The 18,161-nt window shown below is 37.3% G+C and overlaps 2 protein-coding genes across 4 annotated transcripts; both read right to left on the bottom strand.

Moving 5' to 3' along the window:
- Positions 1–1,290: 1,290 nt before the first annotated feature.
- LOC140013020 (xyloglucan-specific galacturonosyltransferase 1-like) lies at positions 1,291–3,350 on the bottom strand. Its single transcript, XM_072061942.1, has one exon. The coding sequence runs from the start codon at positions 3,124–3,126 to the stop codon at positions 1,294–1,296; it is 1,833 nt and encodes a 610-aa protein (XP_071918043.1). The 5' UTR covers positions 3,127–3,350; the 3' UTR covers positions 1,291–1,293.
- A 254-nt stretch (positions 3,351–3,604) lies between these two features.
- On the bottom strand, positions 3,605–9,412 carry LOC140013019 (multiple C2 domain and transmembrane region protein 7-like). Of its 3 annotated transcripts, XM_072061940.1 has the most exons (3): positions 9,191–9,412; positions 8,195–8,282; positions 3,605–6,882 (listed from the first exon to the last, which is right to left on the bottom strand). In XM_072061940.1, the coding sequence occupies exon 3, from the start codon at positions 6,822–6,824 to the stop codon at positions 3,810–3,812; it is 3,015 nt and encodes a 1,004-aa protein (XP_071918041.1). In that variant the 5' UTR covers positions 6,825–6,882; positions 8,195–8,282; positions 9,191–9,412; the 3' UTR covers positions 3,605–3,809. The 3 variants fall into 3 exon arrangements, with proteins under 3 accessions (XP_071918041.1, XP_071918040.1, XP_071918042.1); XM_072061939.1 differs by lacking the exon at positions 8,195–8,282; XM_072061941.1 differs by lacking the exons at positions 8,195–8,282; positions 9,191–9,412 and adding an exon at positions 7,691–8,161.
- Between the last annotated feature and the right edge of the window lie 8,749 nt (positions 9,413–18,161).

The raw sequence follows: 18,161 nt of genomic DNA, 5'->3' as shown, positions 1-18,161 counted from the left end.
AATTTGAAACCGGGTTCACATTTGGGAAATGAGAAATCTTTTGTGCTGAAAATTGGAAAGAAGGGGCATTTGGTTCAAGAATTCGGAAAATGATGCCCGTTTTTGTGGCATCATGGTCCATTGCACTTTCTTGATGCAAAATGTTTATTCTGGATTTGGGAAGACTCTGGACGAAGAATATGTTTCCACTTGTTCGTTAGGAATTTGGACAATAGGAAGGGCAAAATTCAAGTCTGGACTCTTTGACCGAAAAAGCAATACGACAAAACTACAGAAGACAGACGCAGGCGGTGAGGTGAGAGGCAGAGTTTGAGGGACGAGGGGCCTGGACGGTTGTCCAGTTCACGGCCTGGATGAGGCCTTAGAAATTTGTGCGGTTCACATCACATTTTGTAACTCGATTTTCACGTTGTGTAGGACTCACAAAAATGTTGTTCTATTTTACTCGTTGTTGTTCTATTGTTACACCTTGTACAGATGATGTTACACCATGTACAAATGGTGTTACACCTTCCGGAGCGGTTGTCAGAACAACCGCTCCAGCCCCGCGTCCGAGTTTGAGAGGGACAGAACTACTGCTGCAGGATTCCGAGATTCTTGCATTAAGTAATGCTAATGTCAATTTACAGTTCATTTTCTTGCATATTGAATTGATGCTTCTTTTGTCGTAACATATGATATGATCTGAGTTTCTGACAATGGATAGATCTGACAACAGCTGTAGGGACTCTTGATCGTCAAGTTATGAGACTTTAATACATGTGTTCACATTTCATATGATTAATATTTGTTTTACCAAAGTTGTAGTAATATACGTACAATGAACTTTAGAATATCAAATTACGCTGCAATAATGATCAGCGCGTATTAGGTAGATACCTATGTAAACTTTAGGTATGAACCAAGTTAAGAAATTGAAGAAAAAGAGACCACTGAGCAGTGGAGATTGAATGGCAGTGCAAGCAATCGACAATTTACAATTATCTTTAAAGAAATTTAAAATTACATAAGCAGAATTACCTTATTTGGACAGTAATTTTTCAAAGAAAAATTATTACGTTTTTCAATCATCTTTTTACCTCATATATATCAAATCATTACAATAATTTTTTTAAAAAAAATGCAATCCAGACAAACAAAACAAATTATTCTCTTTTCAGTGACATCCTATTTGCAGCTACAAATCCCCTATCCTCTCCCTGTTTCTCAAAAAAAAAAAAAAAAAAAAGGTCCCATTTACCACTACCGAATATAATTTACACGAACAAAATGTCTTATCAACCTCTCCATCCACTATAATCTGTTCACCCTTTCAATCAGATTATTCATTGTTATCGAAAAAGCATCCTGAAATTTCTCAAGCTTTGAATTTGAATCTCCATACAGGAGTCCAGGTAATAGGTCATAGACTATATACCTTCTCATGTCCTCTCTTTCCTTTATAGGAATCTTCTCTAGCCTTTCAGCAAAATTGACCTGCCTGTTTCTCACCGCATCTTCATCTATGAATACTGAATACTTCTCGTGATCTTCTGGTAAATGCCATGCATATTGATAGTAAGCTGTGAAAGGATCAAAGAGTACTGGAATGCAACCTGATATAAGAGAATCAAACACTGATTTTCTTGTTGCGCTGTCACCTGGAGGTTGTAAGCAGAACTCAGATTCCATGAATATCTCAATCAGTGACTCGGGTTGATCACAAGCACCTGAACCGCAGTTTAGGAATCTGCAGTTTCCTTTTCTAGCTGAAGTACATTGCTCGATCAGGATGGATCTTATGTTCTTTGGAGCACCAGATCTTGCCGCCCCAGCAAAGCTCACGAGGCTTCCACGCCGTGATCTGATTAGCTTCAGCTGCCACGTGATTATGTCATCATCTGTCTGGGGATGGAAGTATGTTGGATGTGGGATGCCAATGTCATTGATACGCCAAGGCTGCCGTTCAATCAGAAGCTTTATCGGATTCTGCATTTCATCAAGCTCCAAGAACCTTGTGCCCCATGACTCTCTGTCATATCTCCTGAAATCCCAGGTGATTTTGCCTAAGACAAAGACGTGATCTTTACCTGACTTCTGAAACCAAGGCTTTTGTGTCTCAAGCCATCTTATCAGTTCTGAGGATAAAGAGTCTTTTACATCATCTGAAACATTCTTGAAATTCCATCGCAAGATGTCAAGCCCACCATAGAATGGTACGTAAAATAGCTTGGCTTCATTTTCATTGTATACCCTACAAGTATGCTTTAGAACCCTTGAATGGAAGATTGGCTCCAGTGAGTACTGGTGAGTGTGATACCAGCCTTTACCAAGCTTCTGTATCGGCTCACCTAAGGCGTCATTGCTGAAATATTTACAGAGATTAGCCCAAGGAAAAATATCACCACACTGAGCCAATATATCTTTGTTGAACTTGGGGGGAAGTTCATAAACATACACTCCCCTCCCATCACAATTTGTGTGGCTCTGATCAAAAGATATCCATGATCGATGAATACGAAGCTGGTCCTCCACTTGATTCAAGGCCGTCATCACTTCCTCATCCAGGTACTTGTTACTGCTCTTATAGACTGTAGAAATTGCATTCCTAATCACACCATCAACGGCTTGAACATCACTCTTTCTTTCGCTGCCAATGAGAGGTGCTGATTTGTTGCTACCATAGTTGGTGCTGTTGTTGACTGTAGGAACCAAGTTCGCCTGCACAACACTGCCAACATTGTTTGTATCATCCTTCATTCCACTGTTAAAGAGAGTTTCTGAATCCCCATTCCCTTTCTTCGTGCTGTTATAGGTGGTTTGAACTAAGCTTCTAGCATCATTTTCTTCTCTGGTGATGGATGCTGAACTTCCGTTGATGAGTGGAACAGGAATATGGAAATTTGGCTGCGTCCCAGCAGATATGCAATAGAGGTTGTTGAGCTTCCGAGATGACAAACACACATGAAGAATGTTACCTGAAATAAAGGTGGTGGAAGTAGACCAGAGGAAAATGAGGATTAAGAGAAAAAGAGCAGCAGGAATTCGGAACAAAATTTTGGCCAAGGAATGAAATAAAGCAAAATCCTCAGTCTGAACTTTTTTGGATGCTCTAGATTTCTTCTTACCCACAGAAACGACAGCCATCTTGATGCCAAAAAATCAACTCGAATGTAATTTGCTTTTTCCATTGGGCTTTTTCTAGGGAAGGGTAGTTGCAGGCTTGCAGCTTCAAAATTTTGCTTCGACATGGAAGCACGTAGTAGCATAAAAATGTCTCCCGAAATTGTTCTCTTTAGAGCAATGGTGGAGGCACGTCAGTTTGTTGGCCGCGCAATTATATTTGAAGTTCTTTGGATGGAGAACTAGTAAAGGTCAACTTCTTCCCGAATCTCATCTCATCCACACACAACAGATTATTTTATGAAAAGCTCCAGAGCCTTAGCTTTAATCGTGCGCTTTTCAGAGCTGTACAGGTTTAGATAAACAGAAACGTTCATCGATTTCTAGAGTCAACTATTGATACCAAGGGGCCAGCCTTTCAGGAAATATCTAGTTCTGTGTCACAAACAGAGACATGGAAGAAAGAAATGTTTATCAAACAGATTGTTTGATAAAGCAATCAAAAAAATAACAAGACATTGTTTTATTACAAGTAAATAACAAGTACACAGGGCCAAACAGATTGTTTCATCATGTATCGACGTAGTGAGTTTAGGAACTTCCTAGGCCAGAACATATTACATAAGCAGTCGACATAAAAGCTAGATTATGACCTAAAGTAGAATAATTTATTTCCCTGATGCTGACGGGAAGATTCAGCCACCAATTTACAACATACTATCCGTCTTCGCGGGCAACCGACGGAAGAAGTTGATAGGTACCGAAGGCAATCGATAACGAAATCTTGGATGTCTCATTGCATATATGCCTGCCAGGGCTGCAATTACCTGGAAAGGAGTCACAAACATCACCAATGCAGCTATAAGGCAGAATGTAACAAAGATTGCAGTAGCACGGGGGTCTCTCCAACTCAACAGTGATTGAAAACGCTCCCCCTGAGTTGCAATGTCCCCAACAACAGTCTGAATCCGACCAGCCACACTTCTCAGTCGATCATACCTTATTCTTACCAAGTCTGGGCTTCGACTGGTCGGGAATGGGTCAAACTCTTCATCAAGTTCATCAGGGTGCACAGCCTCAGCTTGAGATATCTTCGTGTTCATGTGTGGAGGATACCTTGGTCTGTAGCGCAAATTCCATATTCCTATCAGAAACATGTAAAGGAATATTGTTGGCAAAATCAGCTCTGGGAAGGATACAAGCATAAGAAAAAGAAAATGAACAAGCACTGTCATCACTGGATTCTTCCACATGCAGATGTCACCAAACCACCTCCCAGCAGCAAATAATCCTGAGAAGACCGACATGAGACGGAAGAAATTGGCCTTGCTCCGGCGCATGCTCCAGAGGTGGGAGTCCACATCGGACATGTATTCTACCACCTCTTTTCTAAGTGGGGGCTCCGCTCGACCAAGCCTTGCCGCCACTATAGTCACAGCTTGGTGCCGCAGCATGTCAAGCTGCATAACAGTGAAAGGCCTTATGTAGTGCATTTTCGGCAACAGTGGGCGTGAGTATATGTACATCATGTTTGAAAAAGATGTGCATGAAAAGCGTATCGCCAGATGCAGTTCGCCCATCTTCTTAACACCAGTAGGATGGAGAACTAATAATGGGTAAGAATGTGTATATACTCGGCCAGCTTCAAGGGTTGATATGCGGATTCGAACCTTTCCAATCTTTAGGTCCTTACTACCATTTGAACTTTTATCAGCTAGATGGCTGTTGTCAAAGACGCCCACAGTAAGAACTGTAGCTGGATCAAACACCTCCCATGTGTACTGCTCATTGTACTTTGGACTCAAGTTGTCAACAATAGTTCTAGTTCGGACCCACTTATGACCATACTTTGCAACACAGTAGGTGTCTGATGTACCTTTTCCATCTCGTGTCTTCATTGGATGAAGCCCCACAGCATTAAGGATTCCAAGTTCCAAAACACCAATTGATGGCTTCCACAGCTGCTTTGCTGTAGGACGGAGATCACTGCTATAATGCGTGGACTCGTCAAGCACATGATAGCCTCCATCTAGACAGACACGAAGATGGAGCCTGCTAGAAAACTTATCTTTTTTAAGTTGATCAACATCCACAGCTACTGGCTTTTCCAGGTCAAACCAGCGAGAATGCACAATACAGTCATCAGCACGCTTCTCCACCTTGGCCAATTGTATAATGACCCTCCCAAGGATCTCATCTTTGCCTGGAGCCACGCGATCCTCGACTGTAAGGATAAGATGATCTTCAAATGGTTCAGCAGCCACAAACAAGAGATCTTCATTCCATAAGGGATTAAAAGAACGAGCCTGAATAGGTTTTGTTTTCAAAACCTGGTGCCCTACTTGCGCTTTCACATACACGTTAGGAAAGCGATTCTTCTCTGTTGGAACCAAGTCCTGTGCTTCAACAACATTAACACGCACATACCATAAACGGGGAGCATGATAGACCTTGGAGCGTATTGCAGCTACAGCAGCTGCTGAGCTGTCAATAGGAGTTGCTGCATCAGAGTGCCATGCATCAGGGAAAGCCTCATCTGCTTGAGTGCCAATCCAGACAGCAAGCATCAACTCGCCTTTTATTTTCTCTCCCTTCTTGTCTGCAAGCCTGTACCACTCTGGAGCTAGAGGACTATCTGGAGGAACACGCATTGGAACCTCATTGAGGTCAAATCTGACAGTTCCTACATAATCATCTTTCACAAGATCTTTGTCCTTGACAACAACTTCAAGTACTGACGCTTGCATTCGCTCCCTTGAGAAGGCAAATACCACATTCCATATTGGATTTTGTTGCTTCTCAATGTGCTTTGTGGTTCCTTTGTAGTTTCCAATCCTCACCTCCACATATGGATCCAAACTTCCAGTAATATCCATTGCAGGAAGATCACGAGCCTTAACAACTCTAACAAAAAGGAAGTGCATTTGCTCAACAAGATCATAAGTACATGATGCAGTTTTATCTTTACGTATAACCCGACCCCCAACAACTCGACCACCTCCAAGGAACGGACTAGTTTCCTTTAGTGCATAGTCCACAGGCTGTGCTGAAGATGCTGAGTACATGCGAACTAGCTTTGGAGGCTCTGGCTCAGCAGCCTTCATCTCATCAGCCATATGCTTTGTAAGTTGCTGAGGAACTGCAGGAGGAGGAGTTTGGTGCTGCTGTTGGTTGTGATTGGGATTGGGAAGATGATGAAATGTGTGTCTTGTCTCAGATTTGACAGTAGGTATGTTGTTTGGCAGCATATTTCTAGTTGATTCATTCACCACAGGTTTGTCCTCAGCAGCACTAAATGGGATGGATGACTTTATCGATGGGTCATCTGTGACATAAACTTTAAGACCAAGTTCCCCTCGTACTCGAGAAAATATGCCACGCTTTTCAAGAGGATAGTGCAAGATGACAGCATCTGAATAGGGTACAAAGGAAGTCCCACTGATGCTAACCTTTCCAAGAAAAGACCTGGGGTGAGTGGCTCTAACATTGTTGTAGATGTAGGCATCAAGATTAAGATTGTGGAGATTAGAAGGATCTGAAATGTTGAAGTAGAAGCTCTCATTCCATACTGGATTTAGATCTTTTTCCTTGATAGTGGTATGAAACCTCTGACCATCAAAATAGAGTTCCACAAAAGCACTGGATGATCCTTGCCCATCTTTAGGTAGAAGGTTATGTGCACTGACAACATCCACACCTAGCTTCAGGTTGCCAATTGTCATTTGGAATGATAGCTATCACGGATATTTGGCCCCTTTCTAAAAGACAAATCACAATCACCTGGGGAAAAAATATGTGAGCTTTATTACAAATTCAACGTATATATGAGGTTCAAAGGGGATGCTATGTAAATGATCGACATGCAAGTTAAGTAGAGATGTCAAAATGCAACAAATGTGACAATCACTCTATTAAAGACTGCAAATTTATATTGAGCAGCAAAAACGCCCAACAAAAGCTATTGATTATATGTCACCAGGAGAGAAAGTTATTCACAACGTTTATTTCTTCTTTCTGCTTTTAATCCGTGCATGGGGAAGAAGGTGTGCTCGATATAGAATCTCAAGAAGTCATCTATATGCTGCAGAATAAAAATAAATAAATAATACTGATTGCTGCATCCCTATATAACATTTGTGAAGGTGTATATTCCAGCTTGAAATAGCATGCATTATTACAGGCATGCTGTAATGGTTCAACATCTGCCTTTGAGAAAAAGATTATATTGTTGAGTAAAAGAAACAAAAGACAAAACGTCATGGGGGGAGCATTGGGTGGTAAGGTGGGAGGGATTATAAGTAGGAGCTCCTCAGTTCAAGATCTCCCAAGTATAGAAAATAAAATAAAATAAAGACAAAGCGACATGAACTAATCTGACTTAAAACAGTCTATCATCAAAATCAAACAAACAAGATAGTTGTTCAAGATAATAGCACGAAGACAGCTTGTTTTGAGTTATCACAGATAAATGATTCCTCAAAATTGAATAATTCCTGCACTTGGAGAGAGTTTAATTCACCTAGGCCACAACAAAACAACAGAATAAAACATCACAAACACAACGAAGATAACAGACAGTATACTTTACATAGAAAAGTACACTGAACTTCCATGCCTATGCTAAAGGCATCAATATATCTTTGTCATTCCCACATGGTGAAACGAGCTCGAGTTCCTGAATTGAGGAAGTGTCATGCAGGCCAAATTTACTGCTGAACATTAAAGTGAATGGCAAATGAAACTAGAAAAACTTGTAAATGTTTTTCCCTGTAAACAATAACAAGAACTGATGAAGAGATCAAAGTATGTTGGCTGAGTTATGAACATATAATTTAGCCTATTGAAAATCCTCAGTACTCAACACAGTCACGGCCAACAAATTATGAAGACTGGAACTTGTCATCAGTTTCAACAGATCTAAAACGCATACTCATGGTCTGGCACTCGAGTAACAAAATCATCATAAGATTACAATGATAATTGTAGTGGAATAAACTCATTAGGCCCACCACAAAATCAATCATTGATGCCTATTTTTGTGCCTAACAGTGAGTGACAAACAAAGAAATCATTTCACTAAAAGTCAACTTACCTAGATTAGCAGGATATATGAAAGCTCACTTATCCTAGAATCAGCTCCATCCACAGCTTTTAATTCTCAATAACTTATACCATATGGGCTGTTACAATAAAGAAAGCTATAAAGAGATACTTCTAACCATCTCAGTACAAGGCTAAAAACAAAGGGAGCCCACAAGTCAATGAGATTCAAAAAGGAACAGGTCAACATTTTTATTTTCAGAACCATGTGCTCTTCTACCTCGTGGAGAGATGTACTACTACCTACTAAGCACCACGCATCAAAGCATCAATTAGGTAATAGTAAGAAACAAAAGGAAAAAGCTAAAAGTTTGTACACATGCTTCAAGCTAAAGTTCCTAAAGTATCGTTAAAGACATGAACTTTAGTCACCTGTGATTCGTACAGACTCCCCAATATAACTCATTGATCTTGCCAAAAGAAAAGAGAGCCATGCCACAAAATTACAAAAACAAAAGCCCCAATCCTTAATCCGAACAAAAAGACGCCAACCTTAAAATGATCAGAAAATTGACAGGGTGTAAGGATAAATTTTTCTCTCTTTTTGGTAAAGTTCAAAACTTCACTTATTGGATTAAAAAAAAGAAAATAAGACAATTAAGTTCTTTCAATCGTAAGTAAGTGAAAACAAAAAAAGTCAAAAGAAGAGGTGGATCTTAGTCTTTGAACTTAAATTTTAAGCAAAAATCTTCCACTTTTACTAATGATTCTGCTTCTTTCGGAAAAATGAGCACACAAGATCACTTCTTTTTTATGCACTGAAAGAATTAACCAAGAGGCAAATGCTGAAAGTGGGCTCTGGAGCAATTGCATGAATGCTAAACACTACCAAAAACCACCCAAAATAATAATAATAGTAGTAGTAGTAAGCTACCAGGAGGCAAATGCTGGTGCGTGCCTTGCTGAAAAGATGGCAACCTACACCTATTGATCAGGTTTCAGGCAAAAAATATACAAAGAAAGGGTGTAGAAGAGACGAATGGTGTACCCTTTTCTGTTCTGCAGCTAAAAATCTTGAGGTTTTTCCACGATTTCTCAGCTTGAGAAAGGCCTACTACTCCATCTGCTTGTGAAGAAGAACAAGTCAGTGAAGGAATAATCTCTGCAATCTCTGAAAGGAAAAGATAAAAGAGGAGAGGTGGAGATTTGTGAAGTAAGAGAAGAAGCCAAAAGAGAAGGAGAAGAGCAAGAAGAATGCTGCCAGTAGCACGCTACTAAGTACTAAATTGTGTCCATAATAATCAGAGGCACTGCATTGAAAGACGTGAACTACGCTATAAATACGTATTAGTACGCTAGTATTAATGAACGTTAATGAGAAGACAATCAGGTGTTATAGTGGTAGTATACTGGTGTTTATTAACAATGGAGTCCAGCATTTCTGGCACAAAGCGACAATGAAGCCATGGTGCTACTAGAATTTCATCCTCAACTTGACAACAAATAAACAGAAAACTAGTGAATTTACGGAAAAAAAAAAGTCATTTTGCACATTTCTGCATTAATCCTATGACCCAGAAAAACGAAAGTTTGTTTTGTTCCAAGCCAAAGTTTTCAAGAAAAGTTGCTATACATTTACTGAGTTTTCGATTGAACATTTTTCTGTTAAACGAGTTTTACCTTTTACGTGGTACTAAATTTGGAAAATTTTAGTCATTGTCAATATTTGTAAAGTGGGGGACCAGAACCAGATCCACTCCCTATCTTTAGACCACGGAAATCTACAACTGAAAGCAACCTAAGACTGAGGGTCCATACCATATTTGTGACATGTCCTAGCTAGAAGCTCCTCTCAAGTTTTGATTGGACTTTTTATTTGAAATCATATTTGCTATCCAGTTCAATGGCATAGAATTTGAGGAAGGATCTTACCCAACAAAAAAAAAGAAAGGAATGTAAGGATTGGACTACGTACATGTTTTGTTAGACTATTACTGCTGGGCATGTAACTGTAACAGCCAAACTTCCCCATTTTGCAGAGTGATTATATCTAATTTGTTTGACAAAAATGTTTAGGGCAATTCATGCATGGAGAAAAGCTTACAAAAATCAATTATGTAAAGTCCTATTTTTGTTTTCGTCATGGGCATGTATTTTGATTTTTGCCCTTTGGTTTCTTGCATTTGGGTCATATTGGTCTTCTCTCTCTCTTGTCAACTGTCTAAAATAGCAGCTTAATATTATACTATCTAACATAACAAAACTAGAAAACATGTCTTATGTCCAGATACTAAAATAATTACAAAATACAAAAAGCAAAGAAGAGAGAAAACCAAGAAGATGGAAAGAGCCTGGCGTTGGGACTGGTGACATTTTGAACATATGAAAATCTGATAATGGAAGAGAAGAGGAAGGTCCACTGTTCTGCAACTAAACGTGCCACTCATTTATGGCTATGCAATATTTCTCTTTCTATCCCACTCGGGGGTACCAAAATTTTGGCCCATATCGCCCTTGGTCTCCCAACTCGAGGCACTTTAAATTAGCTAATACAAGAAGAAAATAATGAAATTTCGTAGATAGAGGGGTTCTTCTGAAAATAATAAAAGTAGGGCCATTTCGTGAAAAGCCCAACAAATTCATTAGGGTTAATTGCACATACGTCCATTGGGGTTTTTGACAATTGCATAAAGTTTTCCTTAAGTTCTAAAAATTATACCTACCTCCCCTATTTTTATTATTTAAGTAACATTCTAAATCAAAAAGGCTATACTTTTTCTCAAAATTCCTATAATACCTTTGAGTTATAATTCATAACCAAAATATAAAGCAAAAAAATGATTCACAGTCTCTATTTCATTTATCTTTACTTGCTATCACTACTATCTACCCATCAACATCCAAATTACCATTAAATAAATATTTATCTTTATTCTGATGTTCCACTTTTACCTAAAAACTTCTGATGCAGACCATTGTATCAACTATAAATGCTACATCAGATATCCAAAAATTTTCTACAATCTCATATCAATATCTAATTTTACTTAATACACAACAATATTCATCAATATTTCTAAACTTCAAATCCATTGTTGCCACCTTTTTTAATACAAAATAATTTAAGCCATCACTACTAATATCAATATCCAATATATTCTATTAGCACAGAGTTCAAAATCAATCAAATTTTCTCTATAGGAATAATATCTACAATTATAAATCAAAAATAGAAACACAATGTAATTATAAATATATACCAAGAACACTTTTTTTTCATGATAACTATAACAGTATAACCTACATTTAGTTCCTATTCCACTCCCTATCCTTAATTTTTATTTTTTATTATTGTCACTATCTTCATCTCCATCTAATTTGATAATGAAATTAGCACTTAATTTGTCATTTGACAATTTCAATTTGCGATAGGTGAAAAATAGAAATGTAATTCAAGAGTCATAATGACTTGACAAAAAGCGAAATAAAAAAAAGACCTCTTTTTCAAGATGAAGGCTAAGTTCGATAGCATATGGGAAATGGCTTTTACAGCCAGGGCACACAAATTTGTCAGCTGTATGTCTATCATCGTTGTGGCTTTGAAAACTTTTCTTGTCTTTAAACTCCTTATCGCACTTGTAACACTTCCATGACGTGATGAGTGTTGCGGGTTCAGCATTTTCCATAATAGCTGCATAAAATTTAATCTTTACTAGAAGAAGAAATGATACAATTGGAATCCGTTTTTCTGTTCGATTTTGTTAAACTCAAACACAAAAGAAGAAGTTGTGAAGAAACACTCAGAAGATGATACAATGGAAACTTTCTGTATTTATAAACAATCATAGTCGGTTACCTGGAGTAGACTACCTCAAGTCAGTTATCCATAACTGACTAAATATTGATTCTTGCACTAACTATTTACTGTTGTATCCTTGGGGTTCGGTTGAGACTGTTTAAGCGGAACGTTTGCATGATGTTCTTCCCGCCATTTCATTTTAGGTCTCTCTCGTTGCTTCTTTTACTTGGCTTTCCTGCATTAGTTATTGTACAAGCTTTTTGATTTGTTTTCATATGTTTTTGTGTTTATTCTTCTTCGGTCATTTCAGGTCTATCTTGTTGCTTCTTTTACTTGGTTTTCCTGCTTTAGTTGTTGTACATGCTCCTTTGAATTGTCTTTTATATCCTTCTTTGTTTGGTTTGTTGGTGATTTCGTTTCATGCCTAATTCTATTGGACATTTCATCTTCAATTTTTAGAGCCCTTTTGGATTGCACTTTCTAGGGATTTTTTTTTTGAAATTAATGTAGCACTTTTTAAAGATGTGATGTATATGATGTAAAAAAGTTATTAGAAAATATCTAGAAGGAATATTTCATGAAAAATGCAAAAAAAAAATTCAGAAAAATCACAATTCAAACAAATATTAGAGCTTAACTTCTATGTGTCGTGCTTTTGGTCTCTTCTCTCGTAAATTTGTCAGTTTTGCCCTCATTTGGGATGCGGTAGCTTTTTTTTTTTAAAAAAAAACACTTTATTTCATGGAGTTTTAATCAAAGTGCTTAATCATATTATTTGTAAGTATCTTTTTTTCTATTTGATAATGTCTAATTTTAAGTCTTTGAAACATTTATCTCTTCATTTTAGCTCAATTTGTTTTTATCATAAATGGTTAAAGTTAATTCTTTTTTTTTTTTTAAACACGAATGTTGTTCTAAAAACATCAAATTTGCATTTGCGCTAAATTTGCTTATTGCAAAAACTCTACTATTAAATTTAAGAAATGATATTCACCGAATACTTTTATTCTTCAAAAATATTTTTTTTAAAGCAAAATAGCACCGCAGCTATAAGCACAAGACTTTTAGGCTCTAAGATGAAAATTGCAGGCTTGGCCTTGTGTAAAATCCAATTCTGGCCTGCTAGTTTCCCAGACTTGCCTCCTAATTGCGTATGAACAACATAAACAAGAAAACGCTGTAGGGCAACTTTATTCATCTCAAATTCTGAATCAACACACTCTGTCTAAGGTTAGTTTCACATCTGCTATTTTAGTAACATTTTCCAAGAGTAACTAGACATTTTGGCATTCACAAGAAATATTCCCTCTTTCTTACTTTAAAAAAAATGCTCCCTCTTTCTCATTTTGATAGTTTTTAAATTTTTTTACACAATTTAAGAAAAATTAGTTAATTTTGTTGAAAAACTAAATTTAGCCTAATATTTTTCTAAAACACCCTTATATTAATATTAGAAGTATCACTAATCATTATACCTTTACATTAATTAAACAATAATAATGATGGTATATTGCACCATTCAAGACATACATTGAAGCAATTGTTAGTGAAAAAATTGACTGTATTAAATAAGATAGGTTGTATTTAATGATAAATAAGTGTATTAAATAAGGATACTTTAGAGAAGCAAAAAATTAACTATATTCTTCTCATTGCACTATAATTTGAGATGCATAAAAAGGAAAATTGTGCATAAAAAGCTAATCCTTATATCTTCCAGCAAAAAATTACTATACTATTAGTGCATTAAATGCTAATCCTTATATCTTACTTAACAAAATTTGAGAACATGTATTATATGCATATTTGAAATGTATTACACAACATGTTTATCCAAATCAAGTTAGAAAAACGAACACAATGAGCAAAGAAGAAAGAAACCAAGAGGAAGGAAAGATATGGCCAGCTAGCATTTGGACTGGTGACTTTTGTAGCATTTTCTTTTATCAACAACTATAATAATTTGTATAATTTATTCTAGTCTAATATAAGGGGAAAGGGAGGAGAAGCCACAACTAGTGACTGGTGAGAGACAAGAATTGAATCCTTGACCTCCCACCTCAATCAAGACTTAAAGGATTTCTTGGTTGTAACTTAAGACATGAAAATCTTAGTAAGATAGGAAGGGGAGGGTCCATTGTTGTTCTGTGATTAAACGTGCCTCTCATTATGTCTATGCAACGGGCAGTATCTCTCACTTTCCATCCCAACCAATGGGACGGCCACAACAAATTGGCACGTATCAGCCTTGGTCTAAAGCAATCAATAATTGAGCTATTCGCGAGTGATTTGTGAGCAGTTTATCTAGATAGATGATCGAACTCGGGTCAAATTTGAAAGGATATTGTGCTCAAGTACTCATTGAACAAAATTATTGAAATGGCTTAACTTTAAGATAATTTACATATTTTACCTATAAGTAATTGAGTTCTAACACAATCTGGAGATACTTTAAATTTTGGAGATATCTTAAATTTTATCGAGTCAATTTCAAAAATTAAATTTAGCATTTGATCGAGTTCAAACTTGAGATCGAATACAGGTAAATTGTTCAATGTCGAGCAGATAATATCTCGTCTCGTTTATACTCACATCTTGATGTTCAACTCAAGGCAACTTGAGTGTGTTTGAATAGGAGATTATTTGAAATAATTTAAAAAAATACAGTAGTACTTTTTTTAATGTGATGTATGCGAAATAGAAATATGATTGAAAAGATAAAAAAAAAACTATTAAAAATATATTTATGATGTAATCAAATAAAATTTGGCAAATAAACCGTTATCCAAACACACTTAGAGATTTCGTAATCGTAAATGGAGCGAACCGCAATCATAAATGGAGCGATTCTTCTGCAATTATAGGAGAGCGTCCATATCTCAATAAGCCAACTACAGCTGTGTTTGGATTGCATTTTCCACTGAAAAATGCTATTTTCTGCAAGATGGGGCCCACAATTTTTCAGTGTCTACTTTTTTCAGAGCTTCAGAAATTACCCACTAAAATTTCTACCGTTTGGACTGTAGCTGACAAGACATATACCTGTTAGCTACCTCACTTTACTTTCTTTAAAACGGTCAGGAATCTTGCCTTAATGCTTTTTGGTTGAATTTTTGTTTCAAAAGATATCCTTCCACTTTTTCATCTCTCGCATTGTACCGAAATCCTCTTTGGAGATTCCACGGATCATTCAGATCCCAAGCTTTCTGTGAGCATCTTGCAGCAGATTACCGACATTCTTCCGTCGAAAAAAGTTGAACCCAGGAGAGCCTACTTGGTGCTGCCGTCAATTGCTTCTAATAGCATCAAACAGGAGCTAGTTGTTGGAGATTAGAGAAAGCTGATTTTTGCTCCAGAAATTGTCGTTTCACCAGGTTCGTGCCGTTTTAGTTCCATTAGATCGAAAAGCAGCATTTTTCTTGGTATCGACTATACTGCAGAACTTATGTATTCACGAATTTGTGCTGTTGAATGGGTTTGCAAATTGGGGTTAGTTGTACGGATTTTAGGGCTGGGCATGCTAACTGTGGATGATTGGCTGCAGAAATTGACTTTCTCTTTAAGCAATCCAATTTTCTGTAGTATTGTATTTGCGGGTAATTTCGACTACCAGTTCCAAGATAAAAGTCTAACCTTAATGCTATTTCAATTTCGTGAAACGAAGCTGCCTATCCCGCTTAATACCCCATAAGTTTTGAATTGGTTGTGGATGATTTCTTTTTTTTTTTTAGGTGTGGGCCTCATAGTGTTGTAGGAAAATTTGCTGCTTTGTTCTCTTACCGTGCCGATAATATTCCAATGAGTTTTTTGTGGGCATGGATTCCGCCATAGGAATACCCCTTACGGGGATGTGGTTACGGGTAGCAAGTTTGAACATATTGCCAATACGAAATTTTTTTTTATGAAAGCACATCCGCAGTTTGCTATGTTAAAATTTGATGCCATTATTTGTCATATTCTTGCATCTGAACACGCCCCTGCTGTATACTATTTACTTGTATGTTATCTATTATAGGTACCAAATTGGCCATTATTAGTATCAATGATTGTCTAGAATTGTAAAAGAAGCACCCGTATATTGGATTTGTATAACACAACGTAATTTGATTGATTGAAATGACTATGTTGCAGCAGACCTCAGACTCTTTTAGAAAGTTTTGGCCTTGCAATCCAAACCACATCTTAATGCAATCCAAACCATTGTTGCGATAGGTTAATATTATAAATGACGCCTTATATTAGTATCCTTTCGGCATAAGTTTTTTTGCAACATTTTTGTTTTGGTTGCATTCCTTCCAGGCATTAACATAGCCTCTGATCTATGCTGCATCTATTTCAATCACGGTCACACCGTTTGATGTCTTCGAGTCCCCATAAATTAAAAGGTGAATTACTTACGTTTGCCTTGTATTCATGGGTCTATACTAATTTTGTCGAAACGTATATATGTCATATTTGGGTTGCATTTAGACGTACTACACCTTATTTTGCCTAACATTAGCCATATCGATTAGGAAACTCCCCTACGCCGTGTTCTAGTACCAGCAACTGTTGTCAATCAGAGAGTGGCTCAAACGACCTTGAGGTGTGCTTGAAGTATTACCATAATCGTACTTCAGCGCAGGTTTTTCAAAGACTGCCCTATTTGTTGTGTGATTTTTAATGTCTTGAAATAGTACCGTTAATGGTCGACTGATAATACTTTTTTTGTTGGACCTCTTAGATGGCTCGAGGCAAGACTAACGACTGTGAGGGTTCTAGTGTCATAGCCAAGTGAAAATACGAAATAAAGTGCTATTATGTTCAGCTGTTGCAGGGACACAATAAAGTGGGCAACTTGTCAAAAAATAACATTAATGCTTGTGTGTTTGAGGATGTGTGGAATAGGCTCAACATGAGGTTTAGCCATAAGTCATACGATTATGATCAAGTCAAAATGAAGTACTACAGTTTCATAAGGGTTGCCCGCCTGTTTAAGAAAATTGGGGGCCAAATAGACGTAGGATGGAATGAAACATTAAAGTGTTTTGCTGCACTAGATTATGTTTGGAGATACTACGGTCAGGTTAGGGATTTCCTTTTTATGAATCCAATTATCTAATACTCCTTAGGATTTTATTTTTGATATAATGTTTTTAACTATCAATTCTGCCGTTGCCTATTTCGTGTAGGACAAAGACATAAGTATTATTAAGAACCGGCCCAGCGACCATTACCGGAATTTGATTGAACTTTTTGAAGATATTAGCCCCTAGAAACTTACGGCTAGTCTTCTAATGACCCACCTCTAACTGGGGAAGAGGCCCGATCAAGGCAAATGAAATTTGGTAGAAATGGGGGTAATTGTACAATAGGTACAGAGGGGTCTGCGCTAGTACAGAAAATGGCAGTTGATGTAGATGCTGAGAACTGTGAAGTTGTCTCTGATGAGGAGCCACAAGTTCGTGGTGCCCAGAAAGGGAAGCGTAAAAATAGTCGAGCTAGCTCTTCTTTACAAAAAGGTTCAAGGTCTTTGTCTGAGAAGAAAAAACGTGATGAAATATATGATCGTACTTATGAGGAGTTCGGCTTTGCAGCTAAGACAAAGCGTGAATACTACTTCAATAAGTCTGGATCATATAATTCACCTGACCCCAATTCTCAGTACTCCGCCACCAACTGTCTATAAGAAGTGGACAAATTGGAGACATTCCTCCTTCCCGGTCAAGCCAATAAGGCATACGCTTTTTCTAAGGAAAATGTTTGGAGGCAGATGTTTATAATAATGTCCACAGCCCAGAGGATTTCATGGATTAATAGCCTGTAACTTAATAGGTTGTTGATGTATTGTCATGTTATTTTCCTTAGGCCCGTTAAACTTGTATTGGAGAGCACTTGATTTTTTTTCTTCACTGTTGTACCTTTTCAATTCAACATTTTCAGTTATATCAGGGATTAGTTCGTACTTAGCTGTTGTCCCAACTTGTACTTCATAGTTTATTGCATCAAAACGCGACTTGGGTATATTTTCAATCCAATATTATGAACACCTGATTGTATTTCATTGATTAAGCCGTGAGATATGAACTTGATTTTCATTTGCTCCTTCTCATTAACCAAAATATATCTTCTGTCTCTCTCTCGGTTGTATGTCTTTCAATTCTTGAAACTTGTAACTTGCTGCTACGGTATTTTTTTATCTGTAATTGGAAACCATATCGTTTTATTTGTAGTGGACATA

Source organism: Coffea arabica, chromosome 8e, assembly GCF_036785885.1.
Source record: "Coffea arabica cultivar ET-39 chromosome 8e, Coffea Arabica ET-39 HiFi, whole genome shotgun sequence".
Classification (NCBI taxonomy): Eukaryota; Viridiplantae; Streptophyta; class Magnoliopsida; order Gentianales; family Rubiaceae; genus Coffea; species Coffea arabica.
The sequence above is the reverse complement of the archived record's forward strand: the minus strand, read 5'-3'. Positions and strand labels throughout refer to the sequence as shown.